Below are 25,964 nucleotides of genomic sequence, written 5' to 3' on the forward strand. Positions count from 1 at the left end.
GCTGGTTGGGTTCTGCGGTACCTGGGAGGGCTGGCGAGGCCCATGCTGAGATGTGTCCTGCTTTCTTGGCCACGAGGGCCAAGGCGGCAGCAGCCATGCTCTGGGCAGCAGGCGGGCAGGGCTGGCTGCAGAGCATGCAGACACTGGTTGGGAGGGGCCAGAAGAGGGATGCCCAAAGCAAAGGGGCATCTCGGGGAGGAGTGGGGGTTTTCCACTGTAGGGGAGCAGCTGGCACCAGGCCCGTGGAGCCCAGGGTCCCTTCTCCAGCAAAGCCCATGCCTGTCAGAGCCTGGAGAGGGCAAGGAGGCTGGTCTTGGCCCTAGGGTGGATTTCCTCCCTCACTCCCATCAGTTTGCAGTGCTTTGTGCCCCGGAGCTGTGGGGTGTAGACATTACCCAGTGGTTTGCACTCCCAGCCCTGCCACATGTTTGGCTCTTACCAACTGCTGGCCCTGGGCTACGTCCCTGGGCCAGTGGTGCCCTGAGTAATGGAGGGTTTCTTCTCGCAGCTTTGACTGACTCCCATTCTGCTTAACTTTTTCTGGCCCATTCATGAGCCAGGACCCCCACTCACCTCCTCTAAGGGGAAGTCTGCACCCTGTCCCCACTGCTCCCAGGGGCATTCCCTGTCCCCCTTCCTACCCTGTGCCCTAGCCTGAGAACCAGGCAGCAAAGCCACTCACTGATGCCCTCAAGGGAGGGAGGGTTGGGGAGCGGGGGGTGGGCAGGGCATACTGCACCCCCTGAGCAGCCATATATTCAGAGCCTGCCAGGTGCCAGCCTGGTTTATCCCATCTGTCTTTCTGTGGACAGTTTCACAGGTCTCTGAGCCTTCATGCCCTGACCCTCATCTCTGCCCTTGAAAGACAGGGGGCCCAGAACCGGCCTGGCAAGGATGACTCATTCCTGCAGACAAAAGTCCTCAGATCCTTTTCCTGCCTTCTTTCCCATTCTCTGTGCCCCCTGGCATGGGGCTGGCACTTGTGAACACCATAGAGAGGTTGGCATCTTTGCCATGTACTCGGGCCTGGGATGCCAGGCTCTCCGCTCTGGATAAAGGGCCTGGCAGGAGGAGGACTTCTAAGGCACACCTGCTTTCCAAAGCTTTGCTGCTTTGTCCCCACTTTAGTCATCCAAACTCATTAAAACCCACTTTTTCCGGGCTCTTTTGTAGCCATCCCTTTGTGAGAGAGGCTGCCTGGGAGCAGAAGGAAGCACGGGACAAGGGGCCGGCTGCCGTCAGAAAAGGCAGATAGTGGGTTGTCTCAGCGAAGGCTCTTTTGTCGCATCAAACCCTTGAACCATAGACACAGCGAATGAGGGTCACACCCCGGGGAAGGGGGGTGGTTTGATGATGGCAAGGAAAGTTTTGAATGCCACTTCCCTGGGATGACATCAGAACTTCTGGTGGGCGCCCTGATTTGTGCTGCTGTGTATGTGTGTGAGTGTGCACGCGTGTGTGATGATAGAGCTTGCGATTAGCTGACAGCCAGACAAAAAGCTTTCAAAACATTTTCTTCCCCCAGAGCACACACACAGGTGGGTAGATGGATGCATGGAGGGAAGCTTCACTAGGCATGGGTTCGGGAAGACTTTTCCAGTCCAACCTGGGCTCTCTAGGTCCTGCTCTGGCCAGGCTGTGAGTTGAGTAGGGCCCAGCCGTCTCTCCAGTCCCTGGCCTGCACTTTTCTGCTCGTCCACCTTTGATGGCTTGCCAGGGCTCTGAGCTCTGCTGTTGGTGGCGGGCCAGGGCAGCCCACTGTCTCAAGGGGCCTGTGTGCCCCTGTGTGATGCGCCCAAATGCTAGTGCTTCCTAGGTGTCAGTACAGCACTCAGCACCCCCAGGCCAACCTGGTGCCAGCTTTAACCCCACTGCAGGGTAATGGTAAGTATACGGTGGGTCGTTCTCCTGAGTCCACTGGGCCCTGCCAACACTCCATCTCCAGTGCCGGCTCCTCTCCCTGTGCCCAGAGAGGCCTCCCCAGATAGAAACTGGTAGGACAGGATGGAGGTGCCCAGAAGCCAGAGGTGACAGAGACCCACTCAGGCTCCAGAGCTCCTTATTGCAGCAGCTTCCTTGCTGGCTCCTGAAGTAAGAGAGTTGATGAAGAGACAAAGCTGTGGCTTGAGTTCTGGGAGTGGGGATCTTCCCGGTCTAGAATAATGTCTCAGTGCCATGCAGAGGGGAGGGGGGAAGGGAAGGGGCTGCAAGGGGAATAGCCTGTAAAGTGCATGTGTGTACATGTGTGTGTTTGCATGGGGGGGGGCATGCATGTGGGTGCATATGTGTATGTGTGAGAGCAATCCTCTAGTAATGAGAGCTCTGGGGTACAGGTCACGGCTTGGTGGAGCATGGGTTAGCCAGAGACTGGCAAAGCATTGGTCGGCCTCCATGCAGCAAGGGAGGGGTGGTGTTGCCAGCACAGCCGGCACTGCCAGAAGGTTCCTCTGCGAGGTCCAGGGCAGACTCAGAGGGCTGGCCAGGCTTCAGGCCAGGCAAGGCAAGGGACTCCGATGGCAGGCATGGATCTCCATGGGCCTTGCCTTGCTTCTCCTGCTGGGCACATCCTGTGCAGAGCCCAGCTGCTGTTGGGGCTGAGCCTGCCTGGCAATCCAGGCCCTAGCGACTGTGAACGGGCACCAAGATGAAGCTGCCGGAAGTGTTTGTCCAGACAGGAGGGATGTGAATGGGAGCTCCTGCCAGGCTGGAGCAGCAGGCATGTGGAGAGCTGTGGCTCAGGGATGGCTCTGACTCCTGCCACGACTTCAACGTGCTGCTGTATCTTGGGCTTCTTGGAGCACGGGTATGAACACCCCAGGTCCTGGAGCCCTGGGATCACAGGAGCAGCCAGGCTCTCGGGAATGTGCTGTAGGGGAGCGGGGGTGGCAGGGAGCTGGCAGAGGGGAGCCCTGGGGAAATGTAAGGCCCAAACCCTTATGATTTCCAGCAATCCCTGAACTTAATCTGCAGTTAGGATTTGGGTGCTCTGACGCCTCACACGTGGCAGTGTTGCTTGTACGTCAATGCTGGGGCTGGGCTGAGCCGTCTCTGGCTCCAAGGAGACAGGGGCAGGTGGAAAGGAGGTTGGCACTGCCCGGCTAAGGCAGCTGCAGCCCCTGCCTGTCCCCGAGACCCCCCTATCCAGGGCTGTCCTCATCCCAAGGTCACTAGTGCAGTGTGTTGGCGTTAGAGCCCCATTGCCTTCAGGAGCAGCTGCCCCTGTCCCTTTAAATCTGGGATCTCCCCCCTGGGGCAGCTGGGCTCAGGAGGGCAGGAAGCGCTGTGTCTGCTGGGGCAGCTGCTCCGAGTGCAGGTACGGGGGTCCTCATTGCAGTGGTGTTGCTGGGGTGTTGCTTGCTGCAGTCTCTCCGGAAGAGGTTCTGTGTTGCTGGAGCGGGGAGGGCTCCCGATTGCAGTGTTGTGGGGGGTTCCCTCCGCAGGGCTGCTGTACTGTGTAGTTAATCTGTGCAGGGGAAGCAGCTGCTGCTCCCTCGGGGTGGTGAGGAGCAGGACCTGGGGAAGGCCCACCTCCAAACTGCAGCCTGCGCTGAGCACAGCAGGTGCTGGCTGAGTGAGCACTGTGCCACTCTCCATGCCTGGGAAATGGGAACATGGGGCTGGGCCTCCACGGAGGAGCCTGGGGCTGGGAGCTTGGTGGGGGCCTGCGCTGGGGTGCACTGGTGGGTCAGAGCAGCTGGAGATGGGTGTGGAGTGCAGAGGGAGGGGTTGGCTGTGCAGCCTGGGTCCCCCCCCAGAGCCAGTCCCAGTGCTGACGAGGCTGCGCCCTGTTCTGGGGAGGAACGCACAGCACATGGGGGGTGGCTCTGGTGGCAACACATGCTCCAGTGCAGCCTGGGAGTGGGCTCCTTGAGCCATGGGGCACCACCACCGCAGCTAGGTGGGAGTGGCCTGGCTGGAGCCTGGGAGGCTGGGGGCTGCCCACCCCCACCCACCCCCATTCTGTTTCCAGCAGAGCAATGATGTCACTGCCTGTCTGATCCCCCCCAGGCTGGGGGTGTAGGACACACTGAGTTACCTTGTCCCCAGGGCCTTGTGCCAGGACAGCCCCTGGGCAGGTCCGCGCAGTGCCCAGCCTCGGGGTCTCAACCCACCTGGAACAGCTGAGGTGCTGGCCTGTGCTGGAAGTAAGGAACTGCCTGGGAGCGGTGTGACAGGGTATTGCCTGTCACAGACCCGTGTCTGGGGTAAGAGGGTGGCCCAGCCTTGGGGCACTTACCTGGGACTTGAGAAGCCTGGTGTGAGGTCCCTGCCCTGGACTTCAAGGGGAGCTGGGGCTGATTTGCCAGGGAGTAAAGGGCAGGCACTCCTGTGCCTTTACATTTGGGAGCCTGTCTGTTTTGTACCTTGGGCAGCTCCTCCGGGCCTCGTAGGGTGATGGGAGCAGGCCAGGCTGTGACCTACCTTCTGGGGCCAGGGAGGGCAGGCTGGAACCCCATGGGGGCCTCTACTGTGATCGTGATGCTTTGTGCTGTCCCCGCCTTGTTGCTCAGCCCCTTAGGGGCTTCTCTTGCACCCTGGCTGTAGAGCTCAATGGTTCCTTGCAGAGGGCAGCTGAACCCAGCCTGGGGATTGGCATGGGGGCAGGTCCCCGGGGGGGGTCTCATGGTGGTGGGCAGGTCCCTCACACTCCGTGTCATCTGGGGGCCTCATGATGCTGTGGCTCTGGGGGCTCTGGGTACCGCAGGGCTGAGGGTGGCTCTGGGCAGGTGGGAGCACCAGTGCAAGGCAGGCTCTGCGACTGACCTAGGGCACTTGCTCTCTCTCCCGGGGAGACAGCCTGTGAAGGGGGGCTCTAGGGCTGGGCTGCAGGGGCCAGGCCACAAGCACAGAGCACCAGGAGGAATCTGCCGAGTTGCGCTAGGGAGGGCTGCAGTGAATTGAGCTGCCCCAAGCTGCTGTACCTGCCTGCAGCAGCTGCTGCTGTAGATGCATCCACCCCAGCATTGCTGGGGCTTCCTGGAGGTGCAGCCTGGACCTGGGGCCTGTCGGTCCCGGCTCATCGCAGTGGAACACCAGGAGATCCCTTGTCTGAAACCGGCTGTCGGGGCCTCAGCTGATGCTCTCTTGGGCACCTGACCCTGCAGCCAGACTGTCCCTGCTTTGTGCTAGAGCAGGGGCAAGCTGGAGGGGCAGGCCAGGGGCCCAGCTAGCCTGGTGCTGTCTCTGGGGTATCTCTGCTGGTCCATATTGGGGTTCAGTAGCTGAGGCTATAGAGAGGGGCTTCCCTAAAGGACAACTGTAGAATATACCACAGGCAAGTGGTAGGGGGAGATGGGGCATGTACCCCCCCGAGAAAGGCCCCTGAAAGCGGGGCAGTTTTTTTGCCGCGTGGGCTGGCAGCATTGGGGGGGGGGGACACGAAGCTGTGGCACAGAAGTATAGGAGTGGATATTGGGGCTTTTGGCCTGCCCCCAGGCCTGTTCCTGGTCCACCCACAAACTGTGCTCCCCCAGACTCAGGAGGCACCAGTCACCCCTGGAATATATCCACTTGCAGGCAAAGGCTCTTCTGGCTCTGGGGGCTGGACTGTGCCTTGGAGCAGGAGGGCTCATTAATCTCTCTCTCTGGTCCCTATAACTTGCTGGTCAGGGCTCTAGCTGAGGTCAGAGTGTGGCATATGGAGCATTTCCCCTGGGCTGGATGAGATCAGCCCATGTGCAGGCCCCTCCCAATCACCCCAAGGTCAGCACGCATGTGAGTAGTCACTATTGAGCAGCTGATTTAATAGATTTTTAGGGTCTGAAAGGACCTATTAGATCATCGAGTCTGACCCCCTGCTCTAGGCAGGAAAGAGCACTGGGGTTAACCAAGGCAGACTGGTTTGATTTTAAGATTATCTGCCTGGTTAAGATTAAACCCGGTTAAAATGGTCTGCCTGGTTAAGATTAAATCTGGTTAAGATTGTCTGCCTGGTTAAGATTAAACCAGTCTGCCAGGCCGATGTGCGATTAACACCCCCCTGACTTTTATCCCAGACTATGGGCCTTGCCACACTTTCAAATGAAAGCTGGATAGAAACCAGCTAGAAAGGTATCACACATTTTCAAGCACTGATTTGGTAGGTGGCTGGCTCTTTTTATAGCTGAATGGACATTTTTGTGGCACAATAGTTACCTTGCACACATGGCCAGTCTAAATGTATTGCGTGATTGTGATTGTATATTATATGTAACGTATGGCAGGGACAAGTCATTTGTCTGTCCCTGCCCTAAAGGATGAGAGTTAGTGACTGTCTCTGGCCTGCCAAAAGCCGGGGGTCAGAGTGGGGGTTAAATAGCTGGTCAAGAGCTCGCAGTGCAAGACTAGGGCTAAAGGAGCACATGTGAGCCTGGGCTGTTGAGGGGGGGCAGGTGGCGATACCTGGGCTTTGCATCAGCAGTGCAAAACCAGGGCAGCTAAACCAGAGGGAGCTGGAGAAGAGCAGCTGGAATGAGCCCAGGGGCTTGCAATGAGACAGCAGGAGCTTGGGGTTGGCAGCTTATCTAGGGGAAGGGAAGGCAGCTGGAGGCTGTCAGTCACCACGTGGGGAGCAGAGGGTTCATATGGGGACCAAGCTAGAGCCGGGACCAGCAGGTGGGAGGCCAAGGCAGACTGGGGATAGTGCCTGGCTCTATCCAGGAGTTGCTGTGGTGAGCGCCTGGCCACTTCTACATCCAGCCTGGGGGCTTCTCCAAATGATCTGCTCCAGATAGAGCAGCAGTGAGGCTGGGACAGACGCTGGCTTGCACAGGAGCTCAGAGCACACAATGATGATGGGCCCTTGTGCTCTGGGGTGCAGCCGAGCGGCTGGATAGGCTGGAGGGAGAGGAGGTGTTTGAGGCAGTGTGGAGGAACAGAGTTGGGCACCCAGAGACATAGGTATGGTTCAGTCCTCAGCACATTCCCGGCTCTGAGGAAAGCATCCCAGATACGGAAATCCCATCACATGGGTTCTTCTTTGCCTTGGAAGACCACTGTCAGAAATCGGTGACGCTGGGGACCTCAGAAGAGCTGTCCCAGGAGGAATAACTGGGACTTCTGCCATAAGACAAGGGCTCCCTGCTTGGAAAGGATGGAGGAGGAGGCCTCAGGATGGGAAGCAGAAGGAGATCCCATGGCCAGCTCCACTGTCCTGCTGCTCTTGTGGTGAAGAAGAGCAATTCAGGCTAAAGAGGAGTGGCAAACTCATCTGGCCCTGTGGGGCCAGCCTATGGGCCAGGTGAGTGGGGTAAACCTGGCCCCAGGGGTTGGATCAGCTCTCCCCACAGCACTTGGGGCCAAATGAAGTGGCATCAGAGGCCAGGTATGGCTCATGGGCCGTACCTGTGACACCCCTGGGCTAAAGGACAATATGGACTCAAGTACAAAGAGGCTGGCACCTGACCCGTGCACCAGAGGTAGGAAGCTGAAGCTGTGGCTCCCAGATGGCTAGCGTGGGCTGTGTTTGTGGTCAGTCTCCCTCACTGGGATTGCTTTCCTGGATGCCTGTGGAGGGGCAAATTAAACATGGCACGGAAGAACCTTTAACAGCATGAGAGCTGGTGCCAAGGAGGTGATACAGGCAGAGGGGACGTGGACATGCTCCACACAGACGGGATGCAGGCAACTGCCCCCCAGGGAGTGGAAACCTCTGTTGAGCCAAGCTGGGATCTGCAGGCTCTGAATGTTGCACTCGCCAGGGGCTAGGGCACCGATGGGCAAGCTGCCTGTGGCCACATGCCAGAGAGCTGGTGAGGCACCAGGGCAGATTAACATGGTGGAAGCCTGCTCAGAACAGGGGACCAGGGTTAGGGTTAGGGTTAGGGCAAAGGCTCTTCTGTGCTTGGGGGCCAAGTCAGCCTGGAGTCTGACCGAGGTGCAGGGATGCCAACAAGGGGACACGTGGGAGGATATTCCCTTCACTAGATCCTTGGGAAATGCTGTAAAATGATTAAGCCCAGGGAGCTTAAGTCCCAATCCACTTAGGCAGACCCAGCAGCAGAGGGGTGAGGTCCCTCCAGGCACTGCCAGGGGAGCAGCCTCAGCCTTTCCTCTCCTGAGAGCCCTGTGGTGTGGCTGGAAGGGGCTGGAGGCCAGGCCTGGGGGGGCCTGGAGGCCAGCCCTGCCGCTGGGAGCAGGGCAGTGCTGCAAAAGAGCAGAGCTGTGCTCAGGAGACCACCTGAGGAGGGGGAGAGCCAGGGTGGGGGAGATCTGCCCGCACTGCCTGTGGGGCTGTCAGCTGAGCTTTGACTGGCTGCAAGGGGGTTTGACCCTCAAAACCAGCCACAGACTTTAACCTCTTCCAAGACGCGAGCAAGGCACAGGCCTATTCCTTCAGCTTGGCCTGGCAGTCGCATCTGAGCCCCTCTGTGCTACTGCAGTGAGCAAGAAGCAGCACAGGTGGTTTAAGTCCAGGCTGCCTGGGTCCTGTGGCTGTGACCTCAGTCACTGCCCCCATCCCCCTGCAATGGACCCGAAGAGAGGGGGCAGACGCCGCAGTAAGTGAGCACATGGATCCCTCGGGCAGCAGCAAGCGCAGAACAGGATGGCAGGTGCCTGGAGCTACAAACGGAGCATTGCTCCACGCTGGGCTCTGCGCACAGCTCGATGCCAGATGCTTGGACGAGGGATGAGAGGAGAGAGGGTGGGGAAGGATCCTGGCAACAACACGCCTGTTGTTCTGACCTCCGTGATATTGCAGGCACAGAACATTTCAGAGGAAGGAGCAACGGTACAGGATGCACTGCAGCGTGGGCTTCCCCGAGGGCAGAGCATGCTGGGCTAATGCAATATCTTCCTTTGATAGCTGTCTTTTTGCACTATGGCAGTGTGGTAGAGGTGATGTGTCTGCGCTCCAGGAAAGCATCTGATCTGGGGCTGCACGGGCAGTTACCAGTTAAACCAGCTGATATGGGAGTACAAGAGCTGGAATCTAGGCAAGGAACTGGCTGGCGGAGAGATGCCGTTGGGTTGTGCATGCTGGGGCTGAGTTCCTTGAATTTACCTTGATTCCTATTTGATCCCAGGTTTAGTGGCTTTTGCTGATGACGTGAACCTGGGAGTGCTGGAGAGGACTGGGGCATGGTTCAGGAAGAGCTGGATGACATTATGGACCAGGGCTGTAGAAATGGGACACAAATGTAAAAATGTAGAAGGCAAAGTCATGCCCTTGGGGCTCCTCATCTCTTCCATCTGCGGGCTGAGGGGTGTCTGTTGTCAAGACAGACAGGATAAATAGGTGAGTGTATTGCAATGACTCTGAGCCAGTGAGCCACCCATGTGACGTGGCAGTGGCAAAGACGAGCATGATCCCAGGTTGTAGAGGAGGAAGCACTTCCCGTAGAGCTAGGGGAGTGGCGATGCATTGGCATGAAGCCCTAGTAAGGCACAGCTGGCATGCTGCATGCTGGTCACCCACAGCCCTTGTCCACCCCTGTCCCAGTTGGATGAGGAGGCTGACCAGGAGCAGGCTGAGAGTGCTTGGCTTGCTTAGCCTGGTGCAGGGGGACTGAGACAGCTGGTTGCAAACGCAGCAGGGGGGAACAGCAGGGAGGGAGAGAAGCTATATTAGCTGGGTGAGATGGGTCCAGGGGCTCCTGTCAGGCCTGGGAGTCACATGAAGGCCAGTTTGGCACCACCTCCTTGCCTCGGCTGCATGGACAATCTGGGTTTGTCCTATGGTGTGACCAGTCCCCATCTATGAAGTGAAGGGGGTGGGGCGAGTTAGCTTGCTGTCCCTCCAAGGCAGAGTGAGACTTGGTTTGGTAGTGACATTGAGCCCTGGTCCTACCATGATGGGGCCATGTAGGCACCTGGATTCCACCCCTTTGGCACCCCAGGTCATGACCTTGGAGCTGGGGCTGATGTGGGGTGGGTGCAGTCCCGCCATGCATTTGCAGCCAGTATGGCTTCAGTTCTGCCTTGGTGGCTGGAGAAAAACCCTGGCTATTTATACCCTGCTCCTCTCATCTCCCCTCCTCTCCCAGCACAGACAAGGGGATGCTCTGCCATTCTCCCTGAGCAGGGACCGCCTTTCCCGGCACCGGCACATGGAGAATGGAGCAGATTTGTTCTTTTTTTCCCCTCCGCCTGTCCCTTCTGAATGGATCCCTTGAAAATGCCTCATTCATCTTTCCCTTCACTGCCGCCTCCAGTGGGTTTTAAGGGAAGGGTAATTAACATCTGCATCACCTTGACGCAGAGCAGGATGTGTGGTGCGCCGATAAGGGAGCCTTCTCCTTCTTCCCCCCGCCCCTGCCGGTGACAGCCATCACCATGCAAGCCCCAGTAGCCCCCTGGCTAACGGTGGGATGGCCGTCGAATATGCCTGGGCTCTGCGGCTGGGCTCCAGCCTTAGGGGCTGCAGGGCTGGGGTGGAGACTGGGGGGGCCAGCAGGTTCTCAGGGGACTGTGGAAGCACTGACCCCCCAAATGATGGAGGAAGTGGGGGAAGGAGGTTAAAGGGGGCTGGGGGCTCGCTGGGAGCAGCTCTGCAGAGGAGGGTTGACCTGATGGGGACATCTGGCTGCCAGGTGGGGGGATGGATCTCCGTGACTGGAGCCCCCTCGGCCCCCCAGCGCCGGCTGGCAGGAGGCTGCGTGGAGAAGGCCCCTTTGGTGCAGCCGCGGCCGCATTAATATTCAACACCACGGGCAGCACCAGCTCGGCGGCCGGGACTGCAGCACTGCGCTCTTCGCCTGGGCTCCGCGGCTCCCGGCCTCGGCTCATCTGGGACAGGGAGTTGGGCATGTGTGTGCGGGGGTGGGGGGTGGGGGGACTGCAGGGGGAATGGATGCACTGCATCTAGGCTTGTTGGGGTGGGCAGGTCGCCTGGGTGTGAGCCCCTGGGGGTGGAGGGTGTGTGTGTGTGTATGCTTGGGAGCAAAGCACATTGATGTACTGTGTCTAGGCTTGTGGGGGTGTGAAGGACTCCTGGGTGTGAAGCCCCTTGGGGGTGGTGGGGAATGGGTGTGTTTGTACATGCATGTGAGTGGGGCACATGGATGCACTGCTTCTACTACATTTAGGCTTGTGAGGGTGTGGAGGTCGCCTCGGTGTGAGCCCCTGGGAGATGTCTGTGCGTACACACATGTGAGCCAGGCACACGGATGCACTTCTACTGTATTTAGGCTTGTGTGGGCATGGAGGTTTCCTGGGTATGAGCCCCGTGGGGGGGTACATACATGTGAGTGGGGCACACAGGTGCCCTGCATCTAGCTTGTGGTGCTGTGATGGTCTCCTGGATGTGAGCCCCTCATTATGTGTATGTGTGTACACGCGTGTGAGTGGGGCACATGGATGCACTGCAGCTAGGCTCAAGGGGGGTGTTCCTGGGTGTGAGACCCTAGGAGCATGTGTGTGTGCACATATGTGTGAGCAAAGCATACAGATATATTGCATCTGGCTTGTGGGGGTGTGAAGGTCTCCTGGATGTAAGCCCTGGTTGGGGGGGGGGCAGGGGTGTGTGCACATGCACGCATGTCCTTGTCAGGTGAGCGGCCCTGAGCAGGATCTGTCCTTGCCTGAACCCCTGGGAATGTGGAATAATGACTCCTGCAGATACGTAGTTCCTTTTTATTCATAAAAGCTATTGAATGAGCCAGCAGGCCAGGCCCTACCCCCACCCCCACGCGTGGTATTCAGGAACCCGCTGGGGTGGCGTGGAGCAGACAGAGCTGCCTGTGTCTCCCCAAGGGCTCTCACCCCTGTGCAGGTTGTGGGGCCCACAGCAGCCCCAGAGAGGCCGACAGGCTCCTCTCACTTGGAAATGGCCTCTTGTCCACACTGGCACAGCCACAGCTTGGCACAGAAACCAGCTGGCACCTGCAGCATTGCCTGGGCCTGGCATGGGTTAGAAATGGCGCGGAGAGGCTGGATGGGGCATCACCCTCTCTACAAATGACAGATGGACACATGAGGGGTTAAGACGGGTCTATAGACTAGGAGGCAGTTGGACATGGCACCCCAGGAGCTCACTGCCGTCCTTGTGGGGGTGTTGAACCCCCAGCAGCACGGAGCACGAGGGGTGCTTCAATGATGGCTGGAGGCCCTGGCTGAGATGGGGCCCCTGGTTCTGGGCACTGTGGGCTGAATGGGAGACTGGCCATGCTTGGGGAGCTGCTGGTCCCTCTGCACCGAGAGGCGGAGGGGTGAGGTCCTGTTTCCATGTGGAAAGCTCATGCCCCAACTAACAGTGGTATCGAAAGCTGCACAGCAAACTGGGGCAGTGCTGGGCATTGAACCCACGGCCCCGGCATCCCAGTGCAGTGGAGGGCGGCCGTGCCAGTAGCACAGTGCATGGGTTGGGCCTTTGCTGAGCTGCAGCTTGCGCCGGTAATTGCCTTGGGGATTAAGATCAAGGCCTTACACTGGCATCTGAAGCTGCTGGGGAGCTGATCTGGGCCGAGTTAACAAGATTGCACCTCCTTGGAGAGCAGGTGTGTGCAAGCGCCCCTTGGAGCTACGAGCCATGTGCTATGGAGGTTGTTGCAGCCGTGCCAGCCTCCCTCGCAGGCGGATGGGGACTGTCCTGATGGAGCTCCTGCCCCTGCTCTTGACCAGTGGCACTTGATCCGTCCAGCTCCTGACCTTCCAGGCTGCTGCCCTGGTGTCCCAGAGAGCTGTCCCTTCCCTGAGCACCTGGGTGACGCAGCGGATGCTCCTGGGTGTCCCCGCCAGCCCCTGTACCTCTGCAACCCTCCCCAGGCTGGGGAGCTGGAGACAGCTTGCTGCTGTGTCGGCCATGTCACAGTCCTGTGTCCCACTGGGTGCAGAAGTAGGTGTGTGCTGCCTGGGCCGGTCCAGTGGGCCACAGGCTTGCATGGGCCTTTGACCTTGACCTTTGGCTGGGGTGTCCAAAATGGGATCTGTGTGCAGCCCAGGTGGTGGCCCTTGGACAGACTCGTTTGCCTATGTCAGGGCAGCCCCCAGGCTCCTCCCCAGGCCACTCAGCAATGGAAAAGCAGGCTCTGTGGGGCAGTGGTGTTCAACTTCCAGCCCTTGGGCCAAATCTGGCCCACGTGGCTGCCACCTGACTTATGGGGCTGCCCAGATGGGCTTGGAGATGTGGCAGTGAGGGACTGGTGCCACCGCTGCCCTACCACCAAGTCTTCAGACCTATGGGGAGCCCTGGGCCCTACACACGGGCTCCAGTGCCCAGTCCCAACGCACCGGGCTAGGAGGGGGCTGCACCGGGCTGCAGGGCCCAACCCCAATGTCAGGGGCCAGGAAGGGATAGTGCCAAGCCCCTGGGGCCCAGTCCCAGTGTGTGGAAGGCAGGGGAAGTGGTGCCAGGTCTTTGGGACCCAACCCTGGTGTGTGGGGGGCAGGAGGAGCTGTGCCAGGACCCAGGGCTCCATCTGGCCTGCAGACGGACCCGTGCCGCTCATATGGTCTGTGGGGCCAAAAGGCTGAGAACTGTCTTTGGCAAACTGCCATAGAGCCCCCTCTTCTGGGACTGCCCGGCTGTGGGGATAAGACAAGCCAAGGGAAAGGGAAGTCCTCACCACAGCTGTCCTTCACAGGAGAGGCAAGAGCCAGCTGAGTGTTGCCAGCCATTGCCTTGGCCTTGGCTCCTCTGGCTACAACTCCCCTCTGAGAAGCATCCTGGACAGAGCTGCTTGCTCTCTTCCACCACATTTCCCTCCCCGTCCCCTTTGGGAACCCGCCTGGCTCTGCTTCAGCAGCTCGGGGACTTGTCCAGCAGTTACAACTTGTGGGAAAGACTTGCCCTTGGGCACAGAACCGTGGCTGCCTTTTGTGGCTGCCCTTCCTTGCTATCTATTCCCACAACCCTCTTTCTCTTCACAGGGTCTGAGCAGCTGGGATGGGGCTGGGGTTGGCTGGGAGATGATCAGAGATGCTGTGGCAAGACACCTCTGGGTCCTGGTGTCCTGACCCTGGCCTAGTTGTGGTCCAGGGCCGGCATGGACTGCCATCGTGGCTGATGGCTTCTTGGTGGTAGATGATCAGGAAGTGACCACCCTCATATGATAACTCTTACTAGCTGCCTCTGATAGGAAATCACCAGCTGGGCCAGGCACCCTGTGGTCCTAGTGTGGACAGGGAACTCGGCTTGCAGGGCAGGGGGTCAGGTAATTGTTAGGCTTCCTTTTTTCCAGCTGGAACATCAAGCCTTCCTGCTGCCTGCCCTCTTCAGCCTCAGCTGAGCTGTCTTCATCTCTTCCAGCTCTAAACATCCTCTTGAAGGCCTTGGTCTGCCTTGACCCCTGTCCTTTTGGGGCTTCCAGTCTGATACCCTCCTCCTGTCCAGGGACCATGCCCTTCAGCTGTGTCCATATCTGTTGTCATGCTGGTATTTCTAGTGATGTCTAATGATGTTTCATCCTGTGCCATAGGACCTCGTCTCTCATTTTTTTTTTTCTGCCCAGGGTTGGTCTAAGGTAGGTGTTTATGAAGACTCGGAGCTTAGCTAGCAGGATCTAGAGAAGCTTCTAAACCCCAACGCCAGGTGGTAAGGCAGCCTACATGACCGAGTTAGATGGAGCTTGGTTTCTGTTTCTCCAGATTCTGGCTTTCCCCAATCTGGCTTTGCTGTTTCCGCCTGTTCCACCTATTCACTTACAATGCACCAATATGTGCTCGTCCAAACCTCTTCTATATCAGTCCCAGAAACTGCTGCTGCGTGGTATTTTCACAGTATTTTCACAGTTGCTTTCTAGTCCTGCCAGCTGTGTGTAGGCCCAGAGGTCTTTGTTTTGGCTTGTGTGTCTGAAAGTGAGACGGGGGCAGATGTACCTCTGTGTGTGGATTCACCATATTCCCCTTACTGGTTCCACAGTGTTTCCCAGCACTGGTAATGGTCTGGGTGGGAAGATGGTGGGTGACATGGGACATCCCTGCCTGATGCCTGTACCCTTCAGATGGTGTAGGCAGCTTGCTGTTGTGTATCACTTAGTGTGTCAGGTTCCTCCTAATTTCCGAGGAATCCTGTAGTGACAGAGCGGCTTCCATAAGGCTGTTGTGCCCAGCATGCTTCAAGTTTTTTGGAAGTCCCTGAAACTCGTGTAGAGCAAGGACTGTTGTGTGTTCAGCTGTTCTCTGAGAAGACGTGGAATTGCCAGGTGGCTTCTGCATGATTTCCCGTAACAAGTGTTTGGGCAGGGGACGATTGTTATCCTGTGCCAAGAGCTCTTTCACGTGGCTGCCACCAGGTTTGTGTGTGGGCACCTACCTGCTCAGTGGGCACGGGAAGCTGTCTGCAGTAGACCACTCTCAAGATGTCAGTGCCCCCTCTTGTCCTTCCCAATGTCAGGTGAGACTGGGGCATGGGTCTGGGCAAGTGGATAGTGGCTCAACATGGATCTGATCCAGGTGGGCAGTTTGCTGGTGGATGTTGCAAGAGGGTGGGCCCCTTGGCCTGTGGACTGGTCCCCAAACCCTGAAGCTTGGGGGGTGGGGGAGGTTCTAGTTGACTGAGCAGCTGGGGAGCAGCACTGCTTCTCCATCTGCATGTGCTCAGGGGGCTGCAACATTATCCTTTCCCAGAGATGTGCTGTGCTGTCTCCTCCAGGCTGCACAACTGTGGTGATCTTGGGCTGCTGGCTGTGTCTGCACCTTAAACCCAGAGGGCTCAGTGCTGGTTACATCCTACTGTGGTGGCCACACTCCAGACATTGCATTCGGCTGCCCTTCAGGGTGGAGTTAAAGGTGCTAATTCTGACATCCAAAGCCGTAGATACCCTGTGGAGGGATCCCTCTCTGTGTGCCACAGTGGCCGCAGAGATGCAAAGGGGAGCCCTTGCTCTTGGAGTTCACTCCCTTGGGTCTAGGAGAGCTGCTCTCTCCTATCTGCATTCTCCAAAGCCATCTGTTTGAGCGGGCATTTGGGGAAGGTCACTGTTCTGGGAACCTGGCAGGTGGGTGGCTTTGTTCATAGGAGAGTAAGGCCAGAAGGGACTTGGCAAGGTCACTTAGTCCAGCCACCTGCCTGCTCAAGGCAGGATCATCCCTGACTAAGCTGTCCCAGCCGAGCGTCTTGTTCTGGGATATGTTCTGGTTGCCTGTTGATGCCAGGGGGTCCCCAAGGGTTTGACTGGGTGAGGTTAGTGCTTGTAACTGGTTGCGAGGGCTGCTAGAGGCTGGGCTAGAAACTCTGATGCTTCTCCCAGTCCAGCCACCTACATCAGTGAAGGCTAGGCATGGCACTGGTTTTTGTCCCGTGAGGACCTGCTCTCAGAAGCCGCCAGCCCATGTCCTATTGAAGCCACCTCCTGTTATTGGAAGGAAATGTCAATCGCGACTGAGCCAGGCTGGTATCAGACCAATGCTAGTGGTTAAAAGTCTATGCCTTGCTGCCCGTCCCTGAATTGGGGTCTGCGGGCAGGTGGTGTTTGGGGGCTTCCTTCACCCCCTTTCTGGCTACTGGTGAATGATGCGAGTCGAGGCACCATCACTCCCATGGGCTCAAAGGCCTGTTCCAGATCTTGAAGCAGAAACGTCGCCTACCATTTGCAACCCAGGGCTCTCCCTCCTGGGAGAGGGTCACCACTCCACCCACACTTCCCCATCTGCAGGTCACCAGTGTCCCTGGCGGTCCTGTTCCCTGGGTGGGGTAGGTGGAAGACCTGGCCTCTCAGTTCCCATGAAGCAGTGGCATCAAAATAGCCTAGGCCTCTGCACAAGGGGAGGGGGCAGGATGGGCACTCTGGGGCCAGAGCGGGGGGCTGCTCCCCCATCCCTGCCATCCATGCTAGTGCCACATGACAGCCTGTGTCCCGCTGCTCTGTGCCTCCGTGCCCCAGGCGGCCTCGCCTGCTCTCGGTGACACGCGGACACAGCCCTCCATCTGCAGTGCCCCGGGCAGCCTCTGCCCTCAACAGCTGGCTGGCTGGGCCTGCTCCTGCTTGAGCTTTGGTCACCGTAGCGGGAGGCTGTGACAAGGAGAGGGGCAAAGAAGCCAGAGCAAGGGGACAGGTTTAATTTAGATCAGGGCGGCGCTTGCTGAGTGGGGGGGCCGAGAAGGCCCAGAGCTGACTTGCTGGGGGTGGTGCAGCTGGTGGGAGGATGGGGAGGGGAACGGGCCATGTGACTGACTGGTTGCAGGGATGGGGGTGAAGCTGTGGGGGTCTCTCCAGAGCTGACCCCCTGGGCATGTGCTGATCCTTGGCCCCAGCCCTGTTGGTTGATGATGGCCCACACCTCCCCATCCCCTGCTAGTGGGAGAAGCCAGGGGTCAGTGTGCCTTTGACCATGAGTACCAAGCCAGTCTCCCCAAGGCCCCCCAAGCACCCAGATGGCTCCCCGTCCCTCCCTGGCCTCTGTCCCTTTTGTGGTGACGGAAGCCACCAAGAAGCCACTTCCCCTTCAAGAGCTGCAGGGAATGAGCCCAGCCTGGTGGAGCTGTTCTTGGCATCATGCTCTTAGCTCATGCCAGGCTGCCCCAGAGCGTGGCACAGGTGCTCATGGCCACCACATGCCCGTGGAGTGAAGAATGGTCTGATCTTGATCTCCTGGAAAGGGTGTATTTCTCTGGAGGTCCTATTCTGGGGAGGATGCACAGCACAAGCCTAGGGCCCAGTAGATGATCTCCTCTCTCTTGGGAGAGGAGCCCTTGAACACAGCCGACTAGGTGGGCACCCAGATCCTCAAGGCCGGACAGAAAGCAAGTCATGGCCACTCTTCCCCCACCCACACAATGCCACTCCAGTCCCCTTCCCCTGCCCTGTCGACTGCTCTGCTTTCTCCTCCCTGCCTGGTCTGCTGCTTTGCTCTCTGCTCCTTGCCTTTGTTCTGTGTCTGATCATCTGCTCTGCTTTCTGCTCCCAGCCTTGTGCTCCCTGCCTGAACTGCTGCTCTGCTTTCTGCTCCCTGCTTGGTCCGCTGCCTTGCTTTCTGCTCGTTGCCCCATGATCTCCGAGTGGCCTGCCACTCTGCTTTCTGCTCCCTGCCCTGCACTCCCTGCTTGCTCGGCTGCTTTCTGCTCCCTGCCCTGTGCTCCGTGCCTGATCTGCTTCTCTGCCCTCCCTGAGGCTGGCTGTGCCTCTTGTGGTACCCGTGCTGCAGGTTGGCTGCCCCTGGCCTAGGAGAAGTCATTGGAGCAGCCAATGAAATAGTGGGGTGTTTGCATGGGGACAGCTGAGTCCTGCTCGGGACATGGGCTGGTGGTGTCCTAGGAGATGAGAAATTGGGAGCTGGGTATGTGAGTGGTCACCCCCAGCACATCCCTGGTTGCCTTCTCTTGGCATGGACGGTCTCTGATGGAAAATGGGCTAGACCCTGTGAAGGATGAAATCCCTTGCCCAGCCCTGATCCACCCCCTCCAAAAGCTGCAGCAGCCTGGTTGGGTGGCATATCCCTGGCGGGGACAGAGCATAGGGGTGGAGGGCGAGAGGCAGCCTGGAGCAACACTGCCGCTGTTCCCTGCAGCAGGGACCCCCAGGTCCTGAGCGGCTCTGGCGAGCTGGGTGGTGGTGGGGGGTAGAGGGTCTGGTGTGTGCAGGGTCCCTCCCTGGGGCCTCGGGTGCAACTTGCCCATGCCCACAGCCCTGGTGTGGGTCTCCTGGGCCTGATCCGGGCATGCATCAGGAGCCCAGTCCGGTAAGGAGGAGTCGGGGGTCCAGAGGCCAGAGCCTGCTCGCTCCGGCCTGTTCCCATTAATAGGCTGCAATTGTCTGTCTGTCACCATCACTGTCGTCACCATGGCAACAGACTGCATGGCTAGGGCGAGGGAGCTGCCAGACTGAGCCCGGTGGTTGGTGGGGGGATCACTCAGAGCATGGGGGATGGGTGGCCACGGGGCTGTCACAACATGGCGGGAGCATGTGCATTCACCTGCCTTCCTGCCCTCCATCACCCAGGGGCACTGAGCCAGGGCCCTGCTCCGAGCAGGCTGCTGGGCTGGGACAAGGCCACCCCAGGACAAGGTGCTGCCCCTCTCTACCCGAGCTGATTGAGCAGGAGGGCTGGCAGAGGGGTTGCCCGCTGCCTGCAACATCCCTACGCTGCCGTCTGAAGGGACAGCGTGGAGATGCCACCTGGGTACCCATGCCAGCAGGACCTCATCCTCAGCAGAGCATCTCTGCCCCCGCCAAAGCCTGGGGTCCGGCCTGGCCTTCCTCCCTGGCAGCTCATGGGGGGCTCTCAGGCTCCGGCTGCTGGCTGTGCTTGGGCAATGGGGGTGGGTCCAGTACCCACTTCTGTGCTTGGCTTTGACTCTTCCTTGGTCTGGACCCGTTCCAGCCTGCAGCACAGTCCTCCCTATCCATGGGACTGCCTTGGGGGCTGGGCATAATGCCTCCCCCAAATGCCTGGCCTGGGGGGCCATAGGTAACCAGAACACCCCCACCCACCCCCACTCGCTGGTGTGCCACCCTTCCAGCACTGCCCCCCATTTCCACACCCTTCCACTGTCTTCTCTGAAGAGCCCAGGGGAGCTGGAAGGGCACCCCCAAGCTGGGAAGGTGCCTGGCAGCCAGGTCTTGGCATGGAGCTTCCTGTCCCCCCGGGGAGCAGTGGCACAAGGTGACTGTGCACGGCTCACCTCGCCAGGTGCACAGCAGCTCTTGGCTCCTTCCAGATGCTCTGTCCAGCTCCTTCCCATCCCAGTGGGCCCTGGGGAGGCTGCTGGATGCTGCCATTGGGGAGAAGGGAGCCTCAAGCCCGGTTGAAAGTCTTCAGCTGGGTGGCAGGTATGCGTGGCCTGAACCACGGCTGGACGGGGCCCTGCCCTAGACCCCCCAGCCCCAGCCCTCTTCTCTGCAGCCTCAGCCAGTTCACATCAGAGGTCCCCATCAGCCCCATGGCAGCTCCTGATGCTCTGCCCAGCTTGCAAGGGGTTCGGTGCTACTGCCTGGTGCTACTGGGGGCATCCTGCCCAGTCCCAGCCTCCCCCAGCTGGCTCCCCCTTGTCCCTAGGCACATGGCTGTCACCTGTGGCCAGAGGAGAGGTCTGGCATGAGGGGGCTGGAGGTGGGAGCAGCCTTGCTTGCAAGCACACGCTGCGGAGATGAGCAGGGAGCCCTGCCACCAGGGCCTGCTGCCGCCCGCCCCCCAGAGCCCACTCGCTGCTCGCACCAACTGTTCTCAGCACAGCGGGAGTCGTGTTCCTGGCAACCCGCTCCCCCATCTGGTGTTTGTCTCCTTCCTGAAATACCTCGCGCTGGGCGGCTGCTCTGCGGGGGATTTTACACCCCAGGGAGCGGGCTCCCCCCGCACTGACAGGCTGAGTGGCCTCTCACTTCCACGGGCAGCTCTGAGATGCCCTCTCGAGGGCTGTGGCATTGGCTTTGGCCCAGGGGCCAGCCTCAGGTCCTCTCTTCGTCCTCTACTCACTCCTTAGCTCAGGGCTGGCCTGTCTTGACAGGCCCAGCTGGGTTCTGGGGAGCTTGCCACATGTGGCCTCTGCTCTGGAGCCCTATCCCATGTTCAGGTCCCCTCCGACACCAGCGCTGCCACGTGGGAGCCACCAGCCTGAAAAGGAGCGGATCCGCTGAGGGGTGCAGGCAGACCAGCTGGGGCAGCCGCGATGGGGTGAGCCTGGGGGCCACGATGGCTCGCACATGGCAGCCAGCATGGAGGCCACAATGGATCCAATACAGAGGCCACGATGGAGTGCACGTGGCACCCATTTCTTGTCACAAGGCCTGCCCAGCAGAGTCGCCGGAGCACAGCCATTCCAACCGAACCCCCCAGCAGAAGCCATCCCTATACGGGGTTGGGTGATGCTGCTTTGATTCTGGGCAGACTTTTTCTTCTGAGCGCCACGCCATCACGTCCAGCAGTGCCTGCTGCCCCACGGCTGACATCCCTCATGTGCCCTGGCTCCTGTGTGTGGGAGGAAGGCGGTGGCCAGGGGGTATTTTGCTTTGTGAGCCTGTTGTGCTGCCCATGTATTGCTTGTATTGATGGGAGGCATGGGACTGGGAAGGGCTACATGCCTGGTGCAGGTTGTGGCTCCTCGGTCTGGTGCCAGGTCCCCAGAGGCTGCCAGTGGGGTAGTGCTAGGAACAGGTGGCCCAGAACCAGGGGCTGTTGGGCCTCACCTGAACTGGTCTCTCCAGGGGCTACGGGGCCACTCGGGCTGGGGTTGGGGCTCCTGGCACTGCGTTGCAAGGGGCTAGAGCCAGCATTGCTAGCCCTGAGTGTGCCAAACTCAGGACTTGGGGTGGTGGGTCATGGCCTGGGATAGTCTGGTGTCATTGTTGCTGCTTGGCATCTGAGCTGCCAGGTCCCAGGTGAGTGGCATCCATGTGATTTTGGGCTGTGCCAGGCCCTGGGGCCTCGGAGCTGAGGGTCTCTTGGCTCCTGGGGCTTTTGGGATGTTGGAGCCCCCTAGAGCTGGCAGCGGCAGCCCCTCGGGAACCCACCAAGGAGCAGCAGCTCCGTGCCCAGCCCCACGTAGGGCACTCCGCGGGTCCCACTGCACCCTGGCATGGGCGGGGGCCCTCCCTAGCTCCCCGCCCTGGGGTCTGGGTGTCTAGGGCTGCAGGGAGGGGGGTTTGCTGCATCCTTCGGGGAGCCGCCACCCCCCTCCCCAGGGGCCTTCCCAGCTGGAGAGGCAGAGCTTGCTGCTGGGTTGCCGTGGCAACAGAAGTGCCAAAACAGGGGGAGCAGCAGGGAAGGATGGTGCGGGGTTGCCATGGCGACGGGAAGAGGGAGCCTGGCTTTTCCAAGCCGGTGCTCCCGGCAGTTCCCCTTAAGCTGTGGCTGGCTCAGGCTGGGCTCCCTGCTGCTGGGCCACCGGGCCTGCCCCGCTCGGGGCACCCGGCTCTGGCCTGGCAGGGAGGCCAGGGCTTGGCCCAGCCCCTGAGGGCTCCCCCCCATCATGGCCGGGGGCTGCAGGACACGGGAGGTTTGCAAAGGGTCCCCCCTGTGCCCAAGGCTGCCCCTGCTGCCTGGCTGCAGGCAGGAGCTGCAGGGCCACTATGGCTCTCCCACAGGGGACGGGCCCCCCCGGTGACACTGGCTTCCCGCCCCCAGCAGGGCTGTGCTGGGCTCCTCATTAGGGCTGTGTGGTTTGGGCCCAGACAACAGGGATCTCTCCTTGCAGAATGCCTAAGCATGGGCCAGTGGCGCAATGGATAACGCGTCTGACTACGGATCAGAAGATTGTAGGTTCGACTCCTGCCTGGCTCGCGCGGTCTGCTTTTGGTCCCGGCTGCAGGCGACAACCTGGTGAGGGGACTGCGGGTGCTCGACCGCCTGGGTGATAGCGAGAGCGATCATCGGCTGCTCGAATCCACCATCCAGCACAGGGTGTCCAAGGCCTGCAGCAAGGCAGCAGCCCTGGACTTCAGGAGGGCTGATTTCAATGAATTAAGAAGATTAGTTGGGGAAGCACCAAGGTCCCGGAGCGGGGGTGGGGGAGTTGGGAGTCCAAGAAGAGTGGTCGTTCCTTAAGGAGACGATCCTCTGAGCCCAAAGGGCAACAACCCCAATACGAATCAAAGCGGGCAAGAGTGCTCAAAGCCCCCCTGGCTCACCAATGACATTTAGGATCGTCTGAAATCAAAAAGGGAGGCATGCACCCAATGGCAGGGAGGGGCCGTCACCAGGGAGGACTACACCTCCATTGCTCGAGACTGTAGGGGGGCAGTTAGGAACGCTGAGGAGGAGACAGAACTGGGACTAGCGACCCGGATCAAGGATACCAAGAAGTCCTTTTTTAAATACATAGGGAGTAAAAAAAAAGGCACTGGGTAATGTGGGGCCCCTGCAGGACGCACTTGGAGATCTGATGGTCGCACTGGACAATAAAGCTGACTTCTTTAACAAATTCTTTGCCTCCATTTTTCTGAGCAGGGACCGGGAAATCCCCCCCGCCAAGATCCCGGATGGACCCAGGGGAGGTGCAGCCGAGCCCAGGGTTTGCGAGGACCTAGTCAGGGAACTTCTGGTGGGACTGGACGTGTTCAAATCAGCAGGTCCTGACGATCTCCACCCCAGGGTGATGAGGGAAATGGCAGAGGTCATTATTGTTGGACCCCTGGCACAGCTTTACAAGCACTCGTGGTGCTCTGGTGAGGTGCCAGAAGACTGGAAAAGGGCCAATATGGTCCCCATTTTCAAAAAAGGAAGTGAGGACGACCCAGGAAACTATAAGCACATTAGTCTTACTTCGGTCCTGGGGAAGCTCTTTGAGAAAATTATCCAGGAGCACATCTGCGAGGGACCAGCAGGGGAGATTATGCTTTCCTGCCTGCCCACAGGGGCCAAGGGCTTCCTAGCCTCCTGGGCCAGGGTTGGGGCTGGGCACCAAACAAGGCCCTGCAGCCCCAGGACACGAGGGCAATTGCCAGTCCCTGGAGTCCTGCCATCTCCAACTTGTGGGGGATGGGGAGAGGTAATGTACCCCTACCCCCCAGGTGTCAGGAATAGGGGACCCCAACTACTTTCCCACCCCTAAGGACAAGAGCCCAGGGAGGGGCCAAGGAGGTAAGGCCTGGGCAGAGAAGCCAGGTCTCTCCACCATCAGCCAGGGCCTGTGCTAGAGCCTGTTACTTGCAATGCCTTGGGCAGCAGCCCTTTAAATATGGCAGAGCCCCTTCCTGGGGGCTGTTTTGCAGCCAGCTGCAGCTTGCCATGCCAGCAGATAAGTCCTGGCTACAGCCCTTGCTCACAGCTGGTCTCGGGGTGGTGGAGCCTCTTGCCCCTCCAGAGGGACCCTGTTCCTCCACACTCATCCCCATCTGTGCCCTGGGGTTGGGCCTGACTTGGGTGTGCTGGGTGCTAGTGGGTGCCACCACTGCCTGGGCTGCTGTTCAGCAGCAGGGCACAGGGACATGCAGTGAGTGAGACTCCAGGGAGGCCATGACCCAGCGCATGGCCAGCATCCCTGTGCCTGGGGGCAAGTCAGCCCTCCAGCATGATTGCCACTACCCCCTACCCCCACCCCTTCGCTGACAGACAGACATGAGCCTGGGCTCTGATTCTCCGCTTTATCAAGGACCAACACGGTTGACTTGACTTGTTCTGCTCCTGGCGGCCATTGGGTATCGGCTGGTGTGTCTAGGAGGCAGGCAGGGCTCTAGGCAGGCCTCTTGGGTGGCTCCGGATAAATGGGCAGAGTCCATGCTGTGGCTCCTTTGGCCTCTCCAGGCATGACTCATGAGCAGTCAGTCCCCTTGGGATCCATCTGTCAGCTGTGCCAGAGCAGGGTGGGGGGCTGTGCTGTGCTTCATTCATGCACTGCCCCCATGAAGGGAGAATAACCCCATGGAGAGCAAGGGGCTGTGCTAACCCCTCCCCTCCAGGCCTGCTGGTACCTGTGTAAGGGGCCAAGTGGGCCCAGCCATGGGGCAGGGGTAGCAGGAGGTCCCAGCTTTGGGAATGCAGCTGTGCCCAAGCCCCAAGTACCTGTGGATCCCCCACAGCCCTGGGCAATGGAGATAGCCACGTGTTAAAACTCGGTGCTAGTGGCAAATGTGGCCCCTTGATGGCGTAACTGCACCTGACCGACATGGAGCCTCCCTCAGGCTGGGCAGCCCCTTGTTTGGGAGGTAAGGCCAGTGGCTCCATTCTGCCCAGTTGGGCCCAGGCGGTGGCTGACAGCACAAAGACCCCTGCAGCCCTCCCAGTCAGGCTCCACTCAGCAGTCCCCCGGGGTGGGTCTGGCCTGTGGAGCTGGGGCTACTTCTAACAACCCCAACCATGGGGCAGGGGCCCAGCAGATCCCAGGAAGCGCTGGTAGCACCCATGGGATCCACCTGAGTCAGACTCGCTGGGAGCAAACACTGTATGTAGGGGGCACTGCCAGGCTTCACCCATGGATGCTGATTCAGGCCTCTGTGAGCAGCAATGAACCCCCAGGCCCCCACCAAGCCACTGCCTCAGCCCTGGACTGCAATCTCCCACTCCCTGCAGCCCCACACTTTGCCCCCTTCCCTGCTTGTGGCCCTCCAGCTGCTGAGGGGTTAGTGCCACACTGTGGCCACTTGATGCCAGGGTCCTTGTTGCTCCCACCCTTGCTCAGCGCAAGGCTGCGGCTGCCCCCACCACCCCCTCAGGCCTGGTAGAGTGGCACCACCCTGTCGATGGGGCTCCTGCAGATGGGGCAGGTGAGAAAGGGCAGAGCCTCGAAGCAACGGAAGCAGCAGCACACATGGCCACAGGGCAGCAGGACGCACTCGCGGCCCTGCACCAGGCAAATCACACAGGCATCCTCAGGCCCATCCGATGCCTCGGCCCAGGTGCCCAGCTCCTGCCGCTCCTCCTCCTCCTCCTGCTGGTAGCGGTGCTGCCGATAGGCCCGGCAGAGGGCCAGGAGGAGGACGGCGAGGCTGGCCAGTCCACACAGCACAGCTGCCCCCTTCCAGAACCGGCTCAGCGACTCCAGCTCGGCCAGCAGCGTCTGCCAGTCCCCCAGGCACAGGAAGTAGTCAGCGCCATCGCCCGGCGGCTGCAGGTGGAGGGTGCCGTCGGGGTGCAGCACCAGCTCCCCAATGCCGGTCAGACTGGCCCCCACCTGCAGCATCTCCTCTGTCTCCAAGAAGCCCTTGGGCTTCTCTCCGCTCAGGTAGTGGCCGATGAGGTCCTTGAAGCCGTGGGCCGGCTGCTGGAAGCGCTCGTACACCGTCTCCAGGGGCAGCCGCAGAGCAGAAAGCGGGCTCTCCACGCTCACCCGTGGCACTGCCCCGGGGCCGGGTGGCGCCAGGGTGAAGGGCACCGTATGCACCTGCTCCGACAGCACCCGCTCGCTCTCGCTCCTGCCACCAACCGAGAGGGCAGCCATGAGCCCAGGCCGAGCCCACGGGCTGCTGCAGAGCCCTGCCCTCCTCCTCTGCCCTGCGGTCCCTTCAGCCGCGGGAGGCCGCTCGGAGGCTGAGCAGGCCGTGGCCTGGGCCCTCAGGGAGCACAAGTCGGGACCACGCAGAGGACGCTGGCCCGAGACGGCTCATTGCTCCCTGCCCCTTACCAGCTCCCGGCCAGGCTGTTCCAGACGAGCCGGTGCTCCTTCAGCAGCAGCTTCTGGATGACGCCCTGCAGCTGGCGGTGGGGCGGACTGGCGAGCGCCGCGGCCCAGGGGA

General features: G+C 59.9%; 1 protein-coding gene and 1 non-coding gene across 2 annotated transcripts; one reads left to right on the forward strand and one right to left on the reverse strand.

The window, feature by feature from the left end:
- Positions 1–22,001: 22,001 nt before the first annotated feature.
- TRNAR-ACG lies at positions 22,002–22,074 on the forward strand. The gene has a single exon. It is a non-coding gene; the product is annotated as a tRNA-Arg (tRNA).
- A 1,788-nt stretch (positions 22,075–23,862) lies between these two features.
- LOC102370280 (mitochondrial ubiquitin ligase activator of nfkb 1-A-like) lies at positions 23,863–25,957 on the reverse strand. Its single transcript, XM_014527762.2, has 2 exons — positions 25,853–25,957; positions 23,863–25,643 (listed from the first exon to the last, which is right to left on the reverse strand). Exon 2 carries the CDS (start codon positions 25,409–25,411, stop codon positions 24,941–24,943), a length of 471 nt encoding a protein of 156 aa, XP_014383248.1. The 5' UTR covers positions 25,412–25,643; positions 25,853–25,957; the 3' UTR covers positions 23,863–24,940.
- Between the last annotated feature and the right edge of the window lie 7 nt (positions 25,958–25,964).

This window comes from Alligator sinensis, unplaced genomic scaffold (assembly GCF_000455745.1).
Source record: "Alligator sinensis unplaced genomic scaffold, ASM45574v1 scaffold301_2, whole genome shotgun sequence".
NCBI classification, from domain to species: domain Eukaryota; kingdom Metazoa; phylum Chordata; order Crocodylia; family Alligatoridae; genus Alligator; species Alligator sinensis.